Genomic DNA, 22,646 nt, shown 5'->3' on the forward strand with positions numbered 1-22,646 from the left:
TTAATGGCATGTACAGTATTCAGTTATTTATAGTTGTATACATAAATATACACAGTATATTTATAATAACAAACTTTTTTCTTGTGTGCAATTACTGTGTCGTTACATTGCAAATAAATTGCTATCACATTGTAATTACATCCAAGTCAGTATTTAGAAACATGTTTTTTTGTGTATTTACATGTAAATATACACACTACCAGGGCCGGAGTGGGACTCCTTTTCAGCCCTGGAGTTTCAAGCCTTAGACAGGCCCACCTCAGTTCACGAATGACTATGTTAAAATAAGGTAATTTCCAATTCAGTTTCTAATGACACTATCACGTCTTTTTCAAGGAAACAGCTGCTTTTGAACTTTTCATAAATATGAGAACATTAAAGGGTAGCTAAATTTTCAACAATATTCTTTAAAACATCACAATGTCCTTTCTTGCAATATCTGAATATATATTCTGAGCAAAATTCTTTATAGATATTCAGTCCTTTGTAACAGTGGTCACACAAAAAAAATTAAAATAAAATATGTACATCTACATAAGTAACCCAAACAGTATTATATGTCTTAACTTTACTCAAGTGAGGTTTGAACTCAGGTCAGCGGCATCATAACGCAATGTGCTGACCACTGGGCCACAACGGTGCTGTAATGTTTGAAAGAAATATCTGCAAGACTCTTCTAACCACAGTATTAATTTCTATTGATGGCTTAATCTTTTTCTCCCCTCTTTAGATTTCTGATTAAGTCATGCCAGATTTATTAATGTAGTGAATCATCTGATTTTTATTGAGCAGGTGTAATATTCATTAATATTAATTATTCGAATTCTTATTTTCACTAAGGTGCCGCTGTTTGGGGTTGAATGATAGTTACATCATCATTAACCTGCAGGCTGCATTTTGCTCACAGGGCTGCAAGAAAATAAAAAAAATAAAAAACAGAGCTGTAGCAAAACAATGAATAAAAAGAGTGAGGCTAGGGTCAAATAAATAAATAGATGAAAAAAGTGCGACTGCTGAGAGTGCAAGCAGCTAGGAATAACGGCCCTCATGGCCAAAAACGGACCAGCCCCCCGGGAATTATCCCGGTCCTACCGATTAGCCAATCCAGGCCTGCATACTATGTAATTACAAAACTTTTATTTAGGATGTTCTGACATTTTTATACCATTGTAATTACATTAGAGACATGCATGTGGAATGCATCAGAGATGTAATTAAACTTTTAGCTTGTGTGCAATTGCTGTGTTGTTACACTATAGTTACATCCAAGATAATACTTATAAATGTAAATGTTTCTTTTTTACAGTATTTGGTTATTTGTGGGTTTGTATGTAAATATACTCGGTAAATATGTAATTACAAACTTTTATTTTGGATGTAATGACATTGTAATGACATTGTTATATCATTGTAATTGGCAGTTAATTCTACTGTGGCGACCCCGGAATAATAAAGGAACTAAGCTGAAAAAAATGAATGAAGAAATGAATAAATAACATTGTAATTACATCTAACATGTACTGTAGTTACTATGTAAAAATGTATTGTAATTACATCTGATATTTAATATGTAATTATAAATTTAACTTGTGTGCAATTACTTTGTCGTTACATTATAATTACATTGTAGTTATATGCAAGATTATATTTATAAATATAAATGTGTCTTTGTATATGGCATGTACAGTATTTGGTTATTTATAGTTGTATACACAAATATACACAGTTCTCATGTAAATACAAGCGTAGTTGCTAAGTTATTACATTGTTGTTACATTGTAGTTACATACAAGATAATGATTCTAAACTTAAATGTTTCTTTGTATATTTCACATACAGTATTTGTGTATTTATATGTCAAATTACACAGTACATATGTAATTACAATCTTTTATTTTGGATGTTATTAATTGTCATTATGTTATAATTACTATGTAATAACATGTTTACATTGTTATACCATTGTAATTACATCATAGTGACATCCAAGATAATATTTATAAATGTAAATGTTTCTTTGTATATTGCATGTACAGTATTTGGTTATTTATAGTTGTATGCACAAATGTACACAATACACATGTAATTGCAAACTTAATTTACTATGTCGTTACATTGTAACTACATCCAAGATAATATTTATAAACATATTTCTTTGTACATTTCAAGTAGATAAATATGTAATTACAAACTTTTATTTTGGATGTAATGACATTGTAACTACATTTTTATAATATTGTAATTGGCGGTTGATTCCGCTGTGGTGACCCTGGATTAATAAAGGGACTAAACCGAAAAGAAATTAAATGAATGAATAACTTTGTAATTACATCTAACATGTAATTTTAAAGTTATATCTTGTCTGCAACTACTGTGTCATTACATTGTTACTACATTGTAGTTACATCCAAGATAATATTCATAAACGTATATGTCTTTGTATATTGCAAGTACAGTATTTGGTTATTTATAGTTGTATATGCAAATATACAGTACTCATGTAATTACAAGCATAGTAACTGTCATTACATTGTTATGACATTGCTATTACATTGTAAATACATACATAATGATTATAAACTTAAATGTTATTTTGTATATTAAATGTTTCTTTGTATCTATGAATTTATACGTCAATTATCACAGTAGTTACAATCTTTTATTTTGGATGTAATTACATTTTCATGACGTTATAATTACTATGTAATAACATGTTTATATTGTTATAACATTGTAGTTACATTGTAGTTACATCTAAAGTAATATTTATAAATGTGAATGTGTCTTTGTATATTGTATGTACAGTATTTGGTTATTTATAGTTGTATACAAAAATATACACATTTAACATTTGTAATTACAAATTTGTATCTTGTGTGCAACTACTGTGTCGTTACATTGTAGTTACTTTGTCAGTACATTGTTAATACATTGTTTATACATTGTATTTACAGCCAAGATACAATTTATAAATACTGTACGTTTCTTTGTATATTTCAAGTTTTTGCATATTTATATGTAAATATACACAGTACATATGTTATTACACACTTTTATTTTGAACATAATGACATTGTAATTACATTGTTCTAACATTGTTATTACATCTGAGATGCAATTACAAACTTAAACCTTAAGTACAATTTTTGTGTCATTACATTGTAATTACTGTGACTTTACATTGTACATCCCAGATAATTTGTACAAATGCTATTTTTTCTTTATATATTGCATGTACAGAATTTTTGGTTATTTATAGTTGTATATGAGAGTTTACACAGTACATATGTAATTGCAATCTTTTATTTTTGGATGTAATGTCATTGTAATTACATTGATGATAGTATTGTAAATGTCCTTTTGCATATTTCATGCACAGTACAAACAGTTTTATATTGTGTATTAAAAAGTACAATTGCAAAAAAAAAACGTTTTCAGAAAACGTGATTTTACATTGACTTATTGACTTACTGAGATATAGTATAATATTCCAACTCCTTATCACTGAATAATTTTTACAGTGGTTAAAGACAATACATCCTGTAAGAAATTTGTACAAAATCTATACCTAAATCAAAGAGAAACACAAGCTACATTTTTTATGATTTGTAAATGCGAACTAATAGTGAACCATTGACCTCTATAATAGGAAAAACAAATATTATTGAAGTCAATTTTTATAGGTTTCTAATATTCTTTAAATTATATTTTCTTTTCAGGAGAAAAAAAATCTCAAAATGGTTTGGAGCAGTTCAAGAATGAGTACATGATGACAGAATGAATTATGCTTTTAATGCATTTTAAACTAAAGTGGTTAACTTGTTATTCATTCATTTTTATTATATTTGTACTTACATTTTTGTGTAATTTTTATTGAATGACATATATAATTCATTCAAAAGTGTAAGGATTTTTGGTCATGGATCTAGCATGCGATTAGTGTTTTACAAAATAGTCAAGCCACTTCATCAAAAACTCTTTATTTTGTGAAAAAAACAGAGAATAAAATGATAGGACAGCAATAATGAACTAAATTAAGTACCAAACGTGTTAAATGGAAAAAACGACAAATAGTTGCACTTTTTTTGAGGGAATAGTTACAGTGTAAATTTTAAATGAAGTTATATTATGTTAACATAATAGTAATATTAAAAACATACTATAAGGCTGTGGTTAGAATGTGGTTTAAAGGTTCAGGGTTAATTACATCTAATTATGCATATTTCATATGTGTCACCTTAAAGAGTCATAAAACACCAAAACACATGTTTTAAGATGTTGACAGTCATATATGTGTTGTTCAAAGACATGGGTCATCAGTGTTGCGTTTATAAATGTGCCGCAACAATGGTTTTGTTTCCATTTTCCTGCAATGAGATCACCACTGCCTGTGGACACACATTTGTGGAGTACAGTGGTCTGATAAATCGTGACAAAAATATGTTTGTAAGAAACATTTGTTTTTACCAGAGAGCTTGTTGCACCTGGAAATGGTGAAATTTGCCACTGCTTTTAAAAATTTGTCTGCTTTTACAAAAGATGCAGTTCCTTTCAGACTTCATATTCCTGAATAAAAGTCAAAGTGCCAAACCGCAGTTAAAGTCGACAAATTAAGAATGAAACACCCAAAATCACATGAAATGTGGATAGCGTGGAAATGATGCAATGAGTTTAATTGAATGATGTGCTATAACATGTAAAACGAGATCATGAAAGGAATATTCAAAAAGTAACTCATGTAAACTGAAACTCCCCTTTTCATGCAAACCCTTCCCTCTTTCGCCACTCGACACTCCCACCTAAGCAAAGCTGGATTCACCCATTTTCCTGACTTTTATCAAACTAGAGGTGTGAAAACACCCTGCTGAGACAAGTAGGGTTTCATGGCCCTTCAAATTAAAGCGCTACCAAAATATATTTTACAAAACTTTTTTAAACCTAATATAACTTTATAAATAATAAAAAAAAATTATTTTCTTTTTTTGTTGTTGTTTTATTATGTATGTATTTTTATTTATTTTTCATTTGTGCATACTTCATTGATACATATATTATTGCTAAAGTTCTATTATTCACAAAAAAGTCACAAGTTAGCCGTATAACTGCCAATTAGATAAATAATGTACTGTGTTTATTTAGTAAAACAGACTGTCCTAACCCAAATACAGATTAAAATAATATAATTGTCAAAGATCAGAAAAATATTTATCGTTGTATTACTTTTGACATATTTTCATCATACAAGGATTTGCAACACAATAAAAATGTTTCCATCCACCTATTTTTATCCCCATTTAAAACTCAGTTCAAAGACATGCGGTATAGGTGAATTGAATAAGCTAAATTGGCCATGTAAGTGTGTAAATGCAAGAGTATATGGGGGAGTGTTGGGTTGCGGCTGGAATGGCATCTGCTGCTTTTAATATGCTGGATAAGTTGGCGGTTCATTCCGCTGTGGGTGACCCCTGATTAATGAAGGGAATAAGCTGAAAAGAAAATAAATGAATGAATAAATGAATGAATGAACTTGCCTAATAGAAATGTCAATGCAAAAATAAATTTTTAAATCTTTATAAAAAAATTATGCACACATATAAGTAGTACAAACTTTTTATTTGATATTGAAAAAGTGTTATTACCTCTCAGAAGGTACCTCCCGTCTTTAGCGTCTGCGTTCCTATAGCATCTCACACTTCCAAAAGCCACTGTGTGTTTTCTGATGAGCAAGTCATTTATTATATAAGAAAAAAGCAACCCAGGCTCATTCTGAAAACGTAGTCCTGTGGATGTTTCTGGAGACTGCGAATTATGTAGCCGGAGGTTCGTATGGCTGCATTTAACTTTTTAAGCAAACGCTATGGGGCGGGATGACACTGTTCCTTTTCTCTTACCGGCTGACCACGATGAGGATGGTTCGAGTCCAGGGAAGAGTGGTTCCCGAAATAAGGTAAGACAAAAACAGAATCCAAAAAATTAAATGAACAAGTTCATAACAGGGTGAGAATGTGGTAAAATCCGAAACTCCGTAGCTTTTCTTTTTCTGGACGGCTTTTGTAAATTGTTGGTCACGTTTAGGGAAGTAAGCGTGTGGGCGGGTCAATCGGTAAAACTGGTTGGGTTTAGGGAAGGAGGAGGGTGGGTTAGTCGATTCGCTGGTTGCCCAATCAATCATTCAGTCAGTCAGACAGACGGTCTCCAGTGGGTTTACGTGAGAACAGCGTGGGTACGAACGGCATTTATGAGAGACATTTGAGATACAAAAAAGCGCACACAGCGACCTCTTGTGGATTCGCAAAAACAAAAACTGCAAAAATTCGTATCTCCCGGGACGTACATCGCGGTCTCCAGAAACGTCCACAGGACTAGGATTTCAGAATGAGCCTGGTTGAAAAAAAGGCCCTCGGTGACTTCTTCTACCACAGCAAATTCCATTTTTCTTGTTGATATTTGGTGCCAGATTATCATGACGTCACGATTTTGTTCTCTTTGACTCATTGGACAGAATCAGTTTTCACAAATGTTTTGCGCCATATTTCAGTTGGAATGGAAACGTACTAATACTCAAGCTGATTTGTATTAAGGATGAATTTAATGTGACAATGTTTACTTCATGTAGTTTTTAGTGTTTTTTATTATGAGTATCTGCATGTGTTTGAATGGGTCACGGATTGTGAAGTAGATGGGTGTGTGTGTGTGTGTGTGTGTGTGTGTGTGTGTGTGTGTGTGTGTGTGTGTGTGTGTGTGTGTGTGTGTGTGTGTGTGTGTGTGTGAGAGAGTGTATTGTGGGGGCAGGGTTCTTCACACATGTGCTGTCACTCAAGCCCTGCACACACACACATACACGAGGAACCTCAGTGTCTTGCTGCACACTTTACTTCAGTCGCCGGACACTGGTGTTGTATGGTTTGGCAGTGGTTTACTGTGGTCATTGAGGATCAAAAAGGCTGAAGATGAAGGCAGTGGTGGTTTTGGCGGCACTGCTGACCATTGTGTGTCAGGTGAGTTCAAATTTACCTTCTACGTTTTTATCAGTGTATGCTGCACATTTTAATGCAAGGCCCTAATCCATTTATGTACAGTACAATAATAAAAATGTGGAATGTTAATATAATATACATATATATGATGCAATTAAGCAATAAAAAGAGAGATGTTTATAGATTGAATCATGCAGAGAATATGAAATGTAACATTAAAACATAACAATCATAACTCCATAAAACATTTTTGCTGCTTGTTCAAAAATGTTTTGGATTTTGGGGGAAGGTAACTTAATTGTTTTATGTTTAATCAACTTAAAATTGTAAAAACCATGAAGTTAACTTAATTGATTTGCATTGGGATGATATCAAGAGCTTTTTTTACACTGATCATAAGATTTTTTTTTCTTTATAAAATGATACTACTTAAGCTGTTCAGAAGCAACTGACCTACTCTCACAGATGTGTCTATATGTATTTCACAAACAGACATTTTTCCCAGTCGTATTTAAAAAAAAAAAAGGGTTAACATTGTCTTTTATATTTACAGAGCAAATTGCTCAATGAATTACACTATAAAAATGCTGGGTTCAACATAATACCTTCATGTTGTCCCTACACAAATCAATTAAGTAGCATTAATTATTTTTACAAATTTAAGTTGATTGAACATAAAACAATTAGGCTAACCTAATTAATTTGTGTCAATGAAGAATTGTGTTAACTTACTTTACAGTTGAAATCAGAATTAATAAACCCCCTTTGATTTTTTTTCTTTTTTAAATATTTTCCAAATTATGCTTAACTGAGCAGCGAAATTTTCACAGTATGTCTGATAATATTTTTTCTTCTGGAGAAAGTCTTATTTGTTTTATTTCGGCCAGTTTTAAATTTAAAAAAAAAAACATTTTAAGGTCAACATTATTTGCCCCTTTAAGCAATATTTGTTTTGATTGTCTCAAACCATGGTTATACAATAGCATACCTAATTAGCCTAACCTGCCAAGTTAAGCCTTTAAATGTCACTTTAAGCTGTATAGAAGTGCCTTGAAAAAGATCTAGTAAAATATTATTTACTGTCATCATGGCAACGATAAAATAAATCAGTTATTAGAAATTAGTTATTAAAACTTTAATGTTTAGAAATGTGTTGAAAAAATCTGCTCTTCGGTAAACAGAAATTGGGGGGGGAAGGGGTTAACAGGGAGGCTAATAATGCTTCAACTGTTAGTAGTTTGAACAAGCAGCAATTTTTGGCATGAAGTAAATCTACTGTAATAAATGCTTCAAGGTTGAAAAATTAATTTTCGAAAACAACTTTAAAATTCATGTTCACCGACTAAATTTGTAATTAAAAGTGTGTGTTTTGTTGTTTGTTGTTGTTTTTATTACAGTAACTTCTCAAACAATAAGCGTAATTAATACATTCTTGAGCCAAAATCACCCAAACATGAGATGTTTATTAATGTAATGGTTATTAATAGTTAATATATTAATATATTAGTATTATTTATGTGTTAGTATTCATTAATAACATACTAAAACTAAGTTGCTCTTTCATTTTTTAACCATAACTCTCTAAATAATTTTCTCCAACTCATGATTGTATAAAAACAGTTCAAATTCTCAAATATTATAATTAGTATGTTTGGTAATTATAATCATTATGTATTTTAACACTAGATGAAAGTGTGGTGAAAAAAAGTAATATATTACAATCTTAAGTCCCTTGTTTTAAAGGAACTAAATGTGTTAATAAAAGTAATGTGAAAATATGCTGGTATTTTTGTGTTTTTGAGTAAAGTCAACTAAATAGGTCCAAGTTACAATGTATACTTACTTTATTTTTAAGAAAAGTAACTTGTTATTTTAAGGCAATGTTGTTGTTTACTTTAAGTAACTTATCACTTTTTACAGAGTAAAGCAGTTGCTAACCATAGTTAGATTGTAATTTTAGCAGCTTGACACATTAACAGACTGGTTTGCTGTCACAAATGTTTTCTTTAGCATATTTCGATTCTTTTCGTATTTTCTTCCTCATGTTTTAGAGAAAAAAGTTTGAGAATGTCTTAGTAAAGTCAAATGTTATAAACTTAAAACGATAAAGGTACTGTAATAAAAGCTTCAAAGTTTTCGATGGAAATCAATGTTTAAATAGAAGGCTATTTCACTTGATTAGCCCTAAAGGCTAAAGATTCTGTGTTTAGGAAGTGGTTACAGTTTTGACCTTGGGCCACATCTGCTAAAATCATCTATAGTGCTGCAGTGTCAAGTAATTGATTGTTAACGTTGTCTTCAACTGGCTGCAATTACTAGCTGTCAGATGAATTAAACGATTGGTGGAAATGAATGATCTAAACATGCTTCGTTTCTGATGAATTGAATGATGACAGATAAAGAATAATAAGAATAGAAACTCAGCTGGCTTGGCCCTCGCTTGACTTCACAGTTTGAAGGCCCCCTTTGGTCTGACAGGGGGTGTAATCATGAAGACAATGAATGAGAATGCAAACAAAGCCACACTGCCATAAATATTCCCCACAGTCAGTGATCAGGACTGTTTAGATTTGCAATAGGACACAGATTCTGAAATGAGAGATTTGTCCTGGGCCTGCTCTTGTGGCAAGCTTTCATCATTCTGTACATAGACAGGAGAGAACAACTGCTGTTGAGAACAACTGCTTTAAAGTTACTTAGACTTCATGTTTTGAAGGTCATTTGATTCAAGTATTAGTAATTATTTGACTTATTTTTAGTGATTAGTAATTGCCATTTGCAAGCTCAAGTCTAGTTTTGCTCAATTAGAAACTTTGTATGAAATATATCTAGTCCACTGCCCACCAACCTTTTTTAGCCTAAGATCCCTAAACTTGGCCTTGCAGAAAGACAAGATCTACATACACCAATACACCAGAGACCATTGTTGACTGAGTGAGTGACTGACTGACCAATCGACTGACCCACCCTCCCCCTTCCCTAAACCCAACCAATAGTGTTTTAAAAAGCACAGATTGACTAAACTTCCCTAATCCCAACTAACAGTTTTCAAAAGCAATCCAGAAAAAGAAAAGCCCTCATGGCCGCCTGATTTTTACCACGCTTTCAGACCTTACCACGTTCTCACCCTGTTATTTATTTGTTTATTTAAATTTTTACCATTTGTTTTTGGCTTACCTGCTTTCTGGAACAGTTCTTTGTAAACTCGAACCCCATCATCAGGATCAATTCCTTTCTGCATCCACTGATGTACACGGCAAACTACTAGGGAAACTGTTGACAGTGATAAAGCCGTCCACAGGGAGACTACGTCAGCTAGTAAGTGCGAAAAGAAACAGAAGGGACTTCCGGTAAAGCATGTGTTTGAGGGGGTAGACGCACTTGAAGTTAGCTCCCGAGCATTTTGTCATTTAATATATCTGGCTGGCTGCTTGAATCTTCGAACTCACTTGGTGGTTTAATTTTTGTATCGCGCATCAAACCGTTTTAGTTTGGATGGACATATGACGTCTGAAAGGCAGAAAAACTCAAAGCATCAGAGGCTGCAACAGAGACTCATGGTGACAGGCTGCCGCTGGATCTGGAAAATCTGCATGCCACTCTGATCTCCAAACTAACTTGCACCATGGCAGAAGGTGAAAGCAGCAATTGACTCTGCTCTTGCTCTAGTTGTTGCATCTCTTGAGAGTTTTTAATCAAGCATCAAGTCACAAGGTCGACGTATTGACAAACTTGATCAGCACATGAACGGTTACAGTGACCTCCTTGCAGCACTGGAGTAGACGATGCTAAAGTTGAATTCAGCTAATAAACTACCCACCGAGAACGTGGAGGACTTGGAATCGTGCTCTCAGCGTTGTAATCTCCAGGTTATCGGCCTTCCAGGAGTAGAAGGGAGTGATCTGGTCACATTTATGATGCATTTTTTCCAGGACGTAATCAGATCAGAGTTGTTTTCAGCTTCCCCGTTGATGGAGAGAGCGCATTGTATTGGCCCCGTATCTTCGGCTGACCGTGAGAATCAAAGAGCTAGGGTGATGATCGTGCGGTTTTACTACTTCACCGATAAAGAAAAGGTTGTTGGAACCAGCTCTTCTATCAGAGTTCATTTTTCCTGATTATTATTCTAGTGTGGCTAAAAGAAAAGAAACAGAAGTCAAACGAACTGCAGTAATATGTAGCTCTGGCTACATAATTCACACTCTCCAGAAGTGTATGCAGGGGAATATTTTCACAATGACCCTGTGTTGCCAAAAACTGAGAGAAAAATAAAGCTATGTTTTCCAACTGCTTTTCCAACTTGTGGCCTTTAATTTAACATTTTTGAACTGATGTAATAAGCACTAATCTACTTTTTGTTTTTGTAATCCTTTCAGTTCTACATTTGAATTTTATAAATGAGCTGCAATAAAACTCCCCTCAAAAATTCTAACTAAACAATGATAAATATATTTAGACATTATAATCTAATTCAGGGCCACACTGTGGCTCAGTGGTTAGCACTGGACCAGTTGGCATTTCTATGTGGAGTTTGTATGTTCTCCTCGTGTTGGTATGGGTTTCCTCCGGGTGCTCTGGTTTCCCCCACTAATCCAAAGACATGTGCTATAAGTGAATTGGATGATCTAAATTGACCTTAGTGTATAAATTTGTGTGTGAATGTGACTGTGTATGGGTGTTTCCCAACACTGGGTTGCAGCTGGAAGGGCATCCACTGCATAAACATATGCTGGAATAGTTAACAGTTAAATAGGGGACTAAGGAAGAATTCAATATAATTCAGCAATTATAAGTGCGGTTTTGTCAATGTTAGAGCGTGAACACATTGTTTGAAGTGATAGTGGCCTTTTTAAAGCTGTTTTTTAATAGCAGAGAGAGTTTTCTCTAGCTTTTTCACAGTTTAAATAAAATATTTGAGATGTTTTTAACTTGCTGCAATGTAGGTGTACCTGGAAGTGCTTTACATTTGAAATAACAAACTTGAGTGTGCAAAACACAAAATATGTAAATGGCCCCTTATTACTTTGAGGCTCATATGAAGAGCTGTATATCAACGTTGCAGCAGTTAACCATAATGAAAATAAAAAACAGCTTTTGGATCTTGAGAAATAAAGTGATTTTACATCACTCGAAATGCATTTATTGTATTTATTCTTTAGTCTTTTTGGGGATCTACTACTGGGAGAGTGATAAAGATTTTCCAGTCACTCTTAAACAACAGATTGCGACCACTGTCCTAGTCTAATATTCTTTAATAAAACAATAGATAACAAAACATTACATGGTTTCAGAATAGTAAAAAAGCTAATAAATGGATATGGATTTCATATCTTGTTCAATTTAGTTTTGTATACATTAAAATAACTTTTTTGTCTCCTGCCATACTTGAAATTTCCGTGTTAACAGTGTACATTTAGGTTTTATGTATGGTTCATGAATGTTCATTCATACAGATCTGCATCTGAAAAGCTGCAATATGTTTGCCAGGCTAGTAGTTGGCGAAAGTAGTAGCTTACTTTGAACAAAAACTATTGCTGTGTCCCAATTCACATACTTATACTACACCCTAAAAGTATGTACTTGTTTTGTAAAGGAAAAGTATATACTTTTGAGTGTGTAATAGAGGAGTATGCAAGCTTTGGGATATACTACCACCTCGTTAACAGATTGATATGTTGCTTATGCCCCCTGTCAATCATCTCGACACATTATCCACATTTCTTCCATATTTAATTACCTACCTTACTGGAGAAGCAGCAGCAGGATAATTGAGGAATCTGCCATTTGTTAATGTCCAAACATATCTTGATATAAGTTCACATTGTTGTTGCAGATGAAATATAACACGGAAAACCCAATTTAAATATTTTCTAGTTGGCTAGATGTTAATTAATAGTCATTTTAGCATCTTTATTGAAGCATCTAAACTTGATGGATATGTTTGTGGTTTGTTTGTTTACACTTTTTACTTGATTTTGTAGCTCTAATAAAATACACGTCCAACACGCATTGTATTGTGAGCAATATTAGCGATTAGAGTATGGATCTTGAATTTTTACCAGAAATAGTAAACCATACGGGAACTTTTGGCATTATTTTTCAACATAAACTTAACGACCACTTTATTAGGTACACCTTACTAGTACCGGGTTGGACACTCTTTTGCCTTCAGAACTGCCTAAATCCTTTTTGGCATAGATTTAACAAGGTACTAGAAATATTCCTCAGAGATTTTGGTCCATATTGACATGATTGCATCTCGCAGTTGCTGCAGATTTGTTGGCAGCACATCCATGGTGCAAATCTCTCATTCCACCACATGCCAAAGGTGCTCTATTGGATTTAGATCTGGTGATGGTGGAGGCCATTTGAGTGCAATGAACTCTTTGTCGTGTTCAAAAACCAGTCTGAGATGATTCATGCTTTATGACATGGCGTGTTATCCTGCTGGAAGTAGCCATAAGAAGATGGGTACACTGTGGTCATAAAGGGATGGTCATCGTCAGCAACAATACTCTGGTAGGCTGTGGCGTTGACACGATGCTCAATTGGTACTAATGGGCCCAAAGTGTGCCAAGAAAATATCCCCCACACCATTACACCACCACCACCAGCCTGAACCTTTGATACAAGGCAGGATGAAGCAATGCTTTTATGTTTTTGACTCCAAATTCTGACCCTACCATCCAAATGTTGTATCAACAAGGCATTTGCAACTACCACTCACTGGACATTTTCTCTTTTTTGGATCATTCTTTGTAAACTCTAGAGATGGTTGTGCGTGAAAATCCCAGTAGATCAGCAGTTTCTGAAATACTCAGACCAGCCAGTTTGGCACCAACAACCATGCCACATTCAAAGTCACTTAAATCACCTTTCTTCCCTATTCTGTTGCTCGGTTTGAACTGCAGCAGATCATCTTGACCATGTCTATATTCCTAAATGCATTGGGTTTCTGTCATGTGATTGATTGATCACAAAATTGCGTTAACAGTTGGTCAGGTGTACCTAATAAAGTGGCCGGTGAGTGTACTCTGGTTTGAGACATACTAATTCTATTTTTGAATACTATTTAGGATGGATAGTATGTGAACTGCAATGCAGCATAGATGTTTTTTTTTTGCTTTTTCCACTGTGTTGATATAGAATGGAGGCGATGGAACAGTTTGTTATTAGTCACACTGAAATCTTTGCTACTAACTAATATGATATATTGACTAATAATGTGTGCAAGCTGAGGTCATTTAATTCTTTAAATTCCTCTGATGTTCAGGCAGGGAGTGCTAGGATGTTATCAGGAAAGCTGAGAGGACAGGGGCTGCATTGAGATTCACTGCCGGTGGGTGCTTCTGCTATGGTGATGCACAGCTGTTCCCAGATGCAGACTTAACCCCATTTGTCTCACATGGTAATCTTGGCAGCGGAAATAGGAGGCCGACGATCCCAGGTCATGCAATGAGCAAAAAAAAAATCTGTTAATAAAGCAGCCAGTGTTAAGTTCATGCACCAGTCCAGCTGCTCATTGTCAGTCTTTGTGGCAACTCTGGGTTACTCACAGTTCCTGACATTCAGATATAAATCAACAGTGGAATAGTTCCTTGATTATGTTAATCCTGGATTAGGGGGAAAAAAACAGACAGGAAAGCATTAATTGGAGATAATAATAAAAGCCATCTCCTGTATGAATTAGCATGATATGACAGCATGGGCAAGTTATGGAGGTTAATAGCTAATGCTAACAGATTCCTGGTTGACAAAAGGAAAACTTGTAAAATCAACTAAATTAAAACATCTTAAGTATCAGCAGAAGATCATTAAACAACTTCACGAACAGCATCAGCAGATTTACCTATTACTGACTGCTTTGAATTCTATACAGTTCTTATAGAGAATAAACAGAGGCTATAGGGTGTTTTATTTAGTATGGAGTCACCATAATGGAGGTCAGTGACTGCTTTAGTTGAGCTCTTCACCCTTGACATCTTAACTTTAGTTTTTCTCTGGATGCTGCAATACAATGCATCCGGAAAGTATTCATAGCGCTTCACTTTTTTCCACATTTTTTTATGTTACAGTCTTATTCCAAAATGCATTAAATTCATTTATTTCCTCAGAATGCCCTATAATGACAATGTGAAAAAAGATTTCTGAAAATTGTTGCAAATTTATTAAAAATAAAAACCTGTAAAATGACATGTACATCAGTATTCACACGCTTTGCTCAATTCTTTGTTGATTTACCTTTGGCAGCAATTGCAGCCTCAAGTCTTTTTGAATATGATGCCACAAGCTTGGTGCACCTGTCTTTGGGGATTTTTGCCCATTCCTTTTTGCAGTACCTCTCAAGATCAGGTTGGATGAGAAGCGACAGTGTACAGCCGTTTTCATATCTCTCCAGAGATGTTCAATAGGATTTAGGTTTGGGCTCTGGCTGGGTTGTTGTGAAGCCACTCCATTGATATTTTGTGCTTTGGGTCATTGTCCTGCTGGAAGATGAACCATCACCCCAGTCTGATGTCAAGAGCACTCTGACATTCCGTCTGGCCACTCTACCACACAGGCCTGATTTGTGGATTGCTTCTCTCTCCACAAAAGAATGCTGGAGCTCAGACAGTGACCATCGGGTTATTGATCACCCCCCTGACTAAGGCGCTTCTCCCCAAATCACTCAGCATAGATTGCCAGCCAGCTCTAGGAAGAGTCCTAGTGGTTCCAAACATCTTCCACTTACGGATGACAGAGGCCACTGTGCTCATTGGAACTTTCAGAGTAGCAGATTTTTTTTCTGTAACCTTCCCCAGCCTTGTGCCTCAAGGCAATCCTGCCTCTGAGGTTTACAGACAATTCCTTTGTCCTAATGCTTGGTTTGTGCTTTGACATGCACTGTCAACCCTGGGACCTTATATAGACAGGTGTATGCCTTTTCAAATCATGTTTAATCAACTGAATTGACCACAGGTGAACTCAGATTAAGCTGCTGAAACATCTCAAGAATGATTAGTGGAAACAGAATGGACCTGAGCTCAATTTAGAGCTTAACGGCAAAGGCTGTGAATCCTTCTGCACATGAGATTTTTTCAGGTTTTTATTTTTATTAAGTTTGCAACAATTTCAACAACAATAAAAGCAGTAACATAAAAAAATTTTTGGAAAAAGTGAAGCGCTATGAATACTTTCTAGATGCCCTGAATGCTTACTTAAAGCTCAGTAGTGTGATTGATTATATAAAATATTTAGCTATTTTCCAATGTGTTTCAAAGTAACCAGTCCATGTTCTAGTTAAGAGAGTAAAAAAAAAAAAAAACTTCAACAGCAGTTGGCCAAATTGAGCTGGTTTATTCCATGAATGAAATGAGTTTAGATGAGTTTTAATTCAGTGCATGTATCTTTACAGTAACAGACTTTAGATAACAATACATTACTGCAAGCTGTAACTGCCAGTATTTTACTGGTAATTTACAGGGCAAATCTTTACAGTGTACAGAATTTACAGAAGTGGTGCTGTAAAAACACAGTATGTGCCTGGGAGCTGGGACAGTATTATTCTATACATTTAAAACTAAATGTTTTACAAGTATTGAACACTAGAAATAAACTATTTTATACAGAGCTAACTTAACTTCTGTAGAGTTATCATAAAGGGACTGTATACCCAAAAGAGAAAATTTACTCACCCTTATCTTGTTCCAAACCAGTTAGTATTTTACTTTATATGAAATTAAATCCAATTTGATTGGCAGGAATCAGTAGTTCTCTTTAGCAGGAGATTACTGGAGGCCTTTTTTATAATTTAAACTTTTTATTGACTGAATTACAAATAATACAGATGAATGCCAAACACAAAAAATGAACATATAAACACTAATAATATAATGCCATTATCTGTTGATCTTCAACACAAATGAAGTGAATTTGAAGTTTATTGAAAACTTGTAACCACCAATTTCCATAGTAGAAAAGCAAATACTATGAAAAGACAGTGGTTACAACCTTCTTCAAAATATCTTCTTTTCTGTTCAACAAACAAACAACTCAAACTGGTTTGGATAAAGTCAAGGGTTTCAATGAGTCAGAATTACAATTTTTGATTGAACTATTCCTTTAAATGACAAACTACATCAACATCCACTGTTCAGGCTGCATGAACATTAAAAAAAAGGTCAAACCTCTGTCTGACACATATGTGTAGGTCTATAATGTGTTCCACACTCAGTAAGTTTGTTCTCCTGTTCAGAAATGCAGCATATCTCATTCAGTTAGTCACGCCTGCAGCATCAATGCCAGCTGACCCTGCCATATGTGCCTGGAGCTTGAGGAATGTCTTACTCTGGTAAAAGCAGAGCTAAACTGGGTTAAACGTGACACAGAGAGCAACAAATGTTTATTGGAATGCTCTCCAAGATACTAAAAGGCTATAAAACGTTACACTTTCTCTGCCATTTGTAAGACTCGGGTGTAAAGGAAAGATGCATGTTTTTGGTGTACATCTCAATGTGAGTTTGGGGGTTGCCGCAGTGTCTGCGGTTGGCACCTGCCGTCTCTGGAGGTATTAGTGTATGGTTCAGATGGTGGGGTATTTTGAGCTCTAGTCAGATTAGTGTTTCTACTGAGCAAATGTTTTCACATGCAGCTCACATTGCACAACTGAGAACTCCATTATGTCTCATTGAATGAGAAACCAAAAGGAATTAATGGAAAAATTGAATGAATTTGGCATCATGTTAAATTTAATCCAACTTGATTGGAAGGAATCAGAAGGAGTTTTTAGCAGAATCTTTTCTTTTTTAAGGTTTTTCTTTTTTAATATATATTAGGGTTGGGCATCTAAGCTATAATGCCGATCCGATACGCATCTCGATACAAACAATACGATCCGATATATTAGCGATACATTTGTGACATATTGCGATGCAACACGATACGATTCACACCCATATCACGATACGATGCGATATTTCAGCACTAACTAATTAGATCAAGTTTATGAGATGATGTGAAAGAGGATGCTGTGCCATTGAATGAGTTTGATTATTTATAAACCAAGCAAAACCAAGACTTTTTTTTTACAAACTGGCTTTTCTCTCAGAGCCAGAGTGTCAGTTTACAGTAGAGGGCCATTTTAGAACATATAGCACATATTATTTAAGTATTTTCAAGATAAACAGAATGTATAAGTGCAATAAATATTATAAATGTATATATATATATATTTGCACTCTTTCAACATAAAGGTTTACCATTGCACAACAAGAATTGTGATTTAACTTTTCAACTATGAAAACAAGTTTTACAAAGATATATTTTGCCACTGATTATTCAAAACTTAAGGTTGTGAACTAGCAGTGTTGTGCTGCTTTGAAACATCACTGTCACTGTAAACAACAGGCTAATAAAAATATAACAAACCAGCAATCTTCTTGCTGTGAGGTGGTCAAACTACCCACTGTGCCACCGTGACACCCAATTATTTTTATCATTATTATTATTAATATTATTATTATTATAATTAAATAAAAATTAACAGGAGGAGGTGTTTAAAACTTTCGTTCTCCGTGACACTAGGCTGAATATCTTTGCAGATGAACAATGCAATAGCATTCGTTATTGGCGTAGAGCGAGCAGAACTGTTGCGCATGGAAAAAAAACTTGCAATGCTTTTCTCACCACTTTTGGAGTTGGTTGAAGCAGTGCGAAAGCCGGGGATGCAGAAACACTGGAAGATGCTTTCACAACAACACCGCCAAAAACAGGTTGACAACACTTGTTAATAAATAAAAAATACATTCTATATTAAAAATATAAGCTGTATCTCGGAAAAATCGATGCATCTCGCAAAAACCGATGCATCTCGATTTGCTTCCAAAATTTCATTCATCCTCTGCTGCTTAACCGATGCACTCGCATCGTGCACGCGCATGACCGCGTATCGATACATATCGGTTAATCTTCCCATCCCTAATAATAACTGATTTATTTTATCTTTGCCACGATGACATTAAATAATATTTGACTAGATATTCTTTAAGACACTTCTATACAGCTTAAAGTGGCACTGAAGGCTTAACTAGGTTAATTAGATTAACTAGGCAGGTTTGGGTAATTAGGCAAGTTATTGTATAATGGTGGTTTCTTCTGTAGACTATCGAAAAAATATATAGCTTAAAGGGGCTAAGAATATAGACCTTAAAATTATGTTTAAAAAAATAAAAACTGCTTTTATTCTAGCCGAAATAAAACAAATATGAATTTAAAAAATATTATCAGACATACTGTGAAAATTTCCTTGCTCTGTTAAACAAATTAAAAGGAGAGCTAATAATTCTGACTTCAACTGTACATAGCCATATTCATCACATTATATCAGATGCTATTTTTTAGACTCAAAAAATTACTTTTGCTGCTCACTACTTATTTAAAACGAGTTGAAACAACACAATTCTTATGTTTACTTATGATAGTTTTTTTATATTAGGTTTAATCCATTTAAATTTGTAAAAGCGATTACGTTTACTTAATTGATTTGTGTTGGGACAACATGAAGGAATTGTTTGGAATCCAGCATTTTATACGGTGTATAGTATAGTATAGTATAGTATAGTATAGTATAGTATAGTATAGTATAGTATAGTATAGTATAGTATAATATAGTATAGTATAGTATTCTAAGGAAAAATGTTGATGTTTCCTTTAAGCCAATCATTGGATTACGCAACCTAGGCTCATTCTGAAAACGTAGCCCTATGCATTTAGGAGATTGTAAATTATGTTACTAGAAGTACGTATGGCTGCATTTTGTCTTTAAAACGAATGCTACGTACCTCCGTATAGACGGCTGTCCAGCTTTTATATTTGTCCAGTTAGCTTGCCATTTTCCCGCTGAACGCTTACCACCGTATGGACGGCCTTACCGGCTGTTATGTTTGTCCAGTTAGCTCAATATGTACATCGATAGACTTGAGACACAGAGAGGAGTTGACCACGCTGACGGGGTTACAGTCTGTTGAAGAAAAGTAAGACAAAAAGCGGGTAAGACAAAAACAAAAAGCCGAAAAAAAGAAAAAAAAGTAAATAACAAGATGAGGATGTGGTAAACATCAGAATTACACGAGAACAGCTGGCATGAATGGCACTCGCAAGAGAAATTTGAGATCTCAAAAAGCATACACAGTGGCCTGCAAAAAAAAAAACCTACCACCTGGGACATATCTGGCGCTCTTCAGAAATGTTTATAGCGGTACATTTTCAGAATGAGCCTGGGTTACTCTTAATTACTCTCTTTATTGCGATTTTGTTTGTAAATATTTAATTATTACACACTTCGTTCATTAATTTTCTTGTCAGCTTAGTCCTTTTATTAATCCAGGGTCGCCACAGCGGAATGAACCACCAACTTATCCAGCAAGTTTTTACGCAGCAAATGCCCTTTCCAGCCGCAACCCATCTCTGGGAAACATCCACACACACATTCACACACACACACTACGGACAATTTAGCCTACCCAGTTCACTTGTACCGCATGTCTTTGGACTGCAGGGGAAACAGGAGCACCTGGAGGAAACCCACACGAAGGCAGGGAGAACATGCAAACTCCACACAGAAACGCCAACTGAGCTGAGGTTCGAACCAGCGACCCAGCAACTTTCTTCCTGTGTGGCGACAGCACTACCTACTGCGCCACTGCCTCACCCCTATTACACACTTAGTAGGATAAACTATTATAAAAGTAACACATTTGATTTTCAGTAAAATCTAAGCACTTTTCAAACCTAAAAAAAATATATTAAATTTCAAGCATTTTCAAGGATTTCCAGCACCCATAGGAAATTTGTAGATCAAAGATATTTTGGAGAAAAATTTTTTTTCTTTTTTTTATGCAATCACCAGTTCGCCAAGCATGATACAGCTCAATGTAAATTGTAATTTAGTTTAATTAATGTGGCTTAATGGACAGGGGTTACCAAGTATTGGTTAAACTTGGGTCAAAAAGATACTGGGTCTGCAATATCTTCACCAAATAATCACACACCTCCCTGGAAAAAATATTGGAACACTGGGAATTGCCATAATACATTAAATAAGTCACCCTCTTGTTTCTAGCATTCTGGATTCATTTAAAATCTGACTTAAGCAGTCTAGCAGTCTCTAAATATTAAAAAACATGTTCTAATATCTTCAAACATTAAAGGTTTCATAGTTTTTTAGACGTTGGCATCAGTATTGTTAGTTTTTAGGATATCTATAAGCTAGTGTGCACCAAAACAATGAAAAAAAAATCACCTTTGGTAGATATAAAACTGATATAAACATGTAAAGCTTGAAGTTTGTCACTTCTGCCTATGAATCAATGGTTACCTCATACATTCTGGTATCTGGCATGCCCTGCCCACTTCAAGATGTTTCTTGTTTGTTTTTCATTTGATGCACTTGACCTCAACCACTCTCACTGCAGAGAGGTAATAAAACAAAACACTATTTAATGTTTTTTTTTAAAGGGGAGGGGCTACACATCATCCCACCCTATCTTCGCGTTTCGGTTGAGATTATGTCAAACATTGAAGAGAAATGCATATTTCAAAGCACTTCATGAGACATTTCATTAAGAATTCCCAGCAATTTTTCCCCAGCCCTTCTAATATTAATGGTGTTTTTTTCTGAGGAGAAATCAGTGGAACATATAAGCATGTCCTCTTTTTGCTCTCTATTTAATTAATGCCATTGCTTAACATCCTACATGTTTAGTCTGTCCAGGTGGACGGTTCAGGAAGTCAGCGTTGTTTCACATAAAGAAAGTTATTAAAGAGCTACGGTATCAGGTGTCCTAAATGAGCTGGGGAAGTACATTAGCAGACGCACATAAACGCTGACTGTGGCTAGATGAAGAGAGAAGTAACCAAACGTGCAGGTCTGGTAAAGACATTAGGAGACCTCCAGTCAATGCCACCCAGAACACTGAACACCAACACGGACTTTGATCTTGGGGACTCAATCTTAACAGCACAGTCAATACAGTATCAAATGTCATTTCGGTCAGTGTTAGTTATGTCAGTATATATCTTGATCAATATTATGTCACAATATCACAGTATTAGAAAAACACAATTGAGTTTGAAGTTACAATAGCTATGATTTCATTCAAAAATGTGATTAAACTTATTAATCAAAATAGATTAAACAAAAGAGAAAAAAAAAGTCAAAGAGAACAAAATTGTAATTTCCTGAAAAACTGGTGCCAAATATCTAAAGGAAAATGGGGTTTGATTCAGAAGAAGTATCCACCATGGGCCTTGTTCTTATTTAATAAATTACATACACCCCTGTCTTAAGTGTGATAACACTGAACATCTTCCATTACAAACTTTGTGGATTTTAGGGCTATCAAACCAACATTTCAGATGTTTTACAATGTAATAGGTCCACTGGTTTGTCTATTAATGCTGTCCATCGCACCCATTTTTGTTATCACATGATAATAACAAAATCACATGACTTTTTTGATGCGCATGCAGGAACTAATTCTGTAAGTTTGTTTTCATTGTAGTTGATTTGGATTTTTTTAATCCGAAATTGGTGGATGTATTTCTTTATACTCAGTAAAAATATGAGAGCTGTCACTGGGGTGATACCTTTTCGAAAGGTACATATTTGTACTTAAAGGGTATATACTGCTA

The 22,646-nt window shown here is 34.7% G+C and overlaps 1 protein-coding gene across 1 annotated transcript in view; it reads left to right on the top strand.

Annotated features, from left to right (window-relative positions):
* The first annotated feature begins 6,882 nt into the window (after positions 1-6,882).
* Positions 6,883-22,646, top strand: part of cdh15 (cadherin 15, type 1, M-cadherin (myotubule)) — a 38,449-nt gene continuing 22,685 nt past the window's right edge. Inside the window, 1 exon segment of the mRNA NM_212606.3 lies at positions 6,883-6,998. Coding sequence (NP_997771.3) covers positions 6,951-6,998 — 48 coding nt within the window. The 5' untranslated portion in view covers positions 6,883-6,950.

The sequence above is a fragment of the Danio rerio genome, chromosome 7, assembly GCF_052040795.2.
Source record: "Danio rerio strain M-AB ecotype USA chromosome 7, GRCz13ab, whole genome shotgun sequence".
Lineage (NCBI taxonomy): Eukaryota > Metazoa > Chordata > Actinopteri > Cypriniformes > Danionidae > Danio > Danio rerio.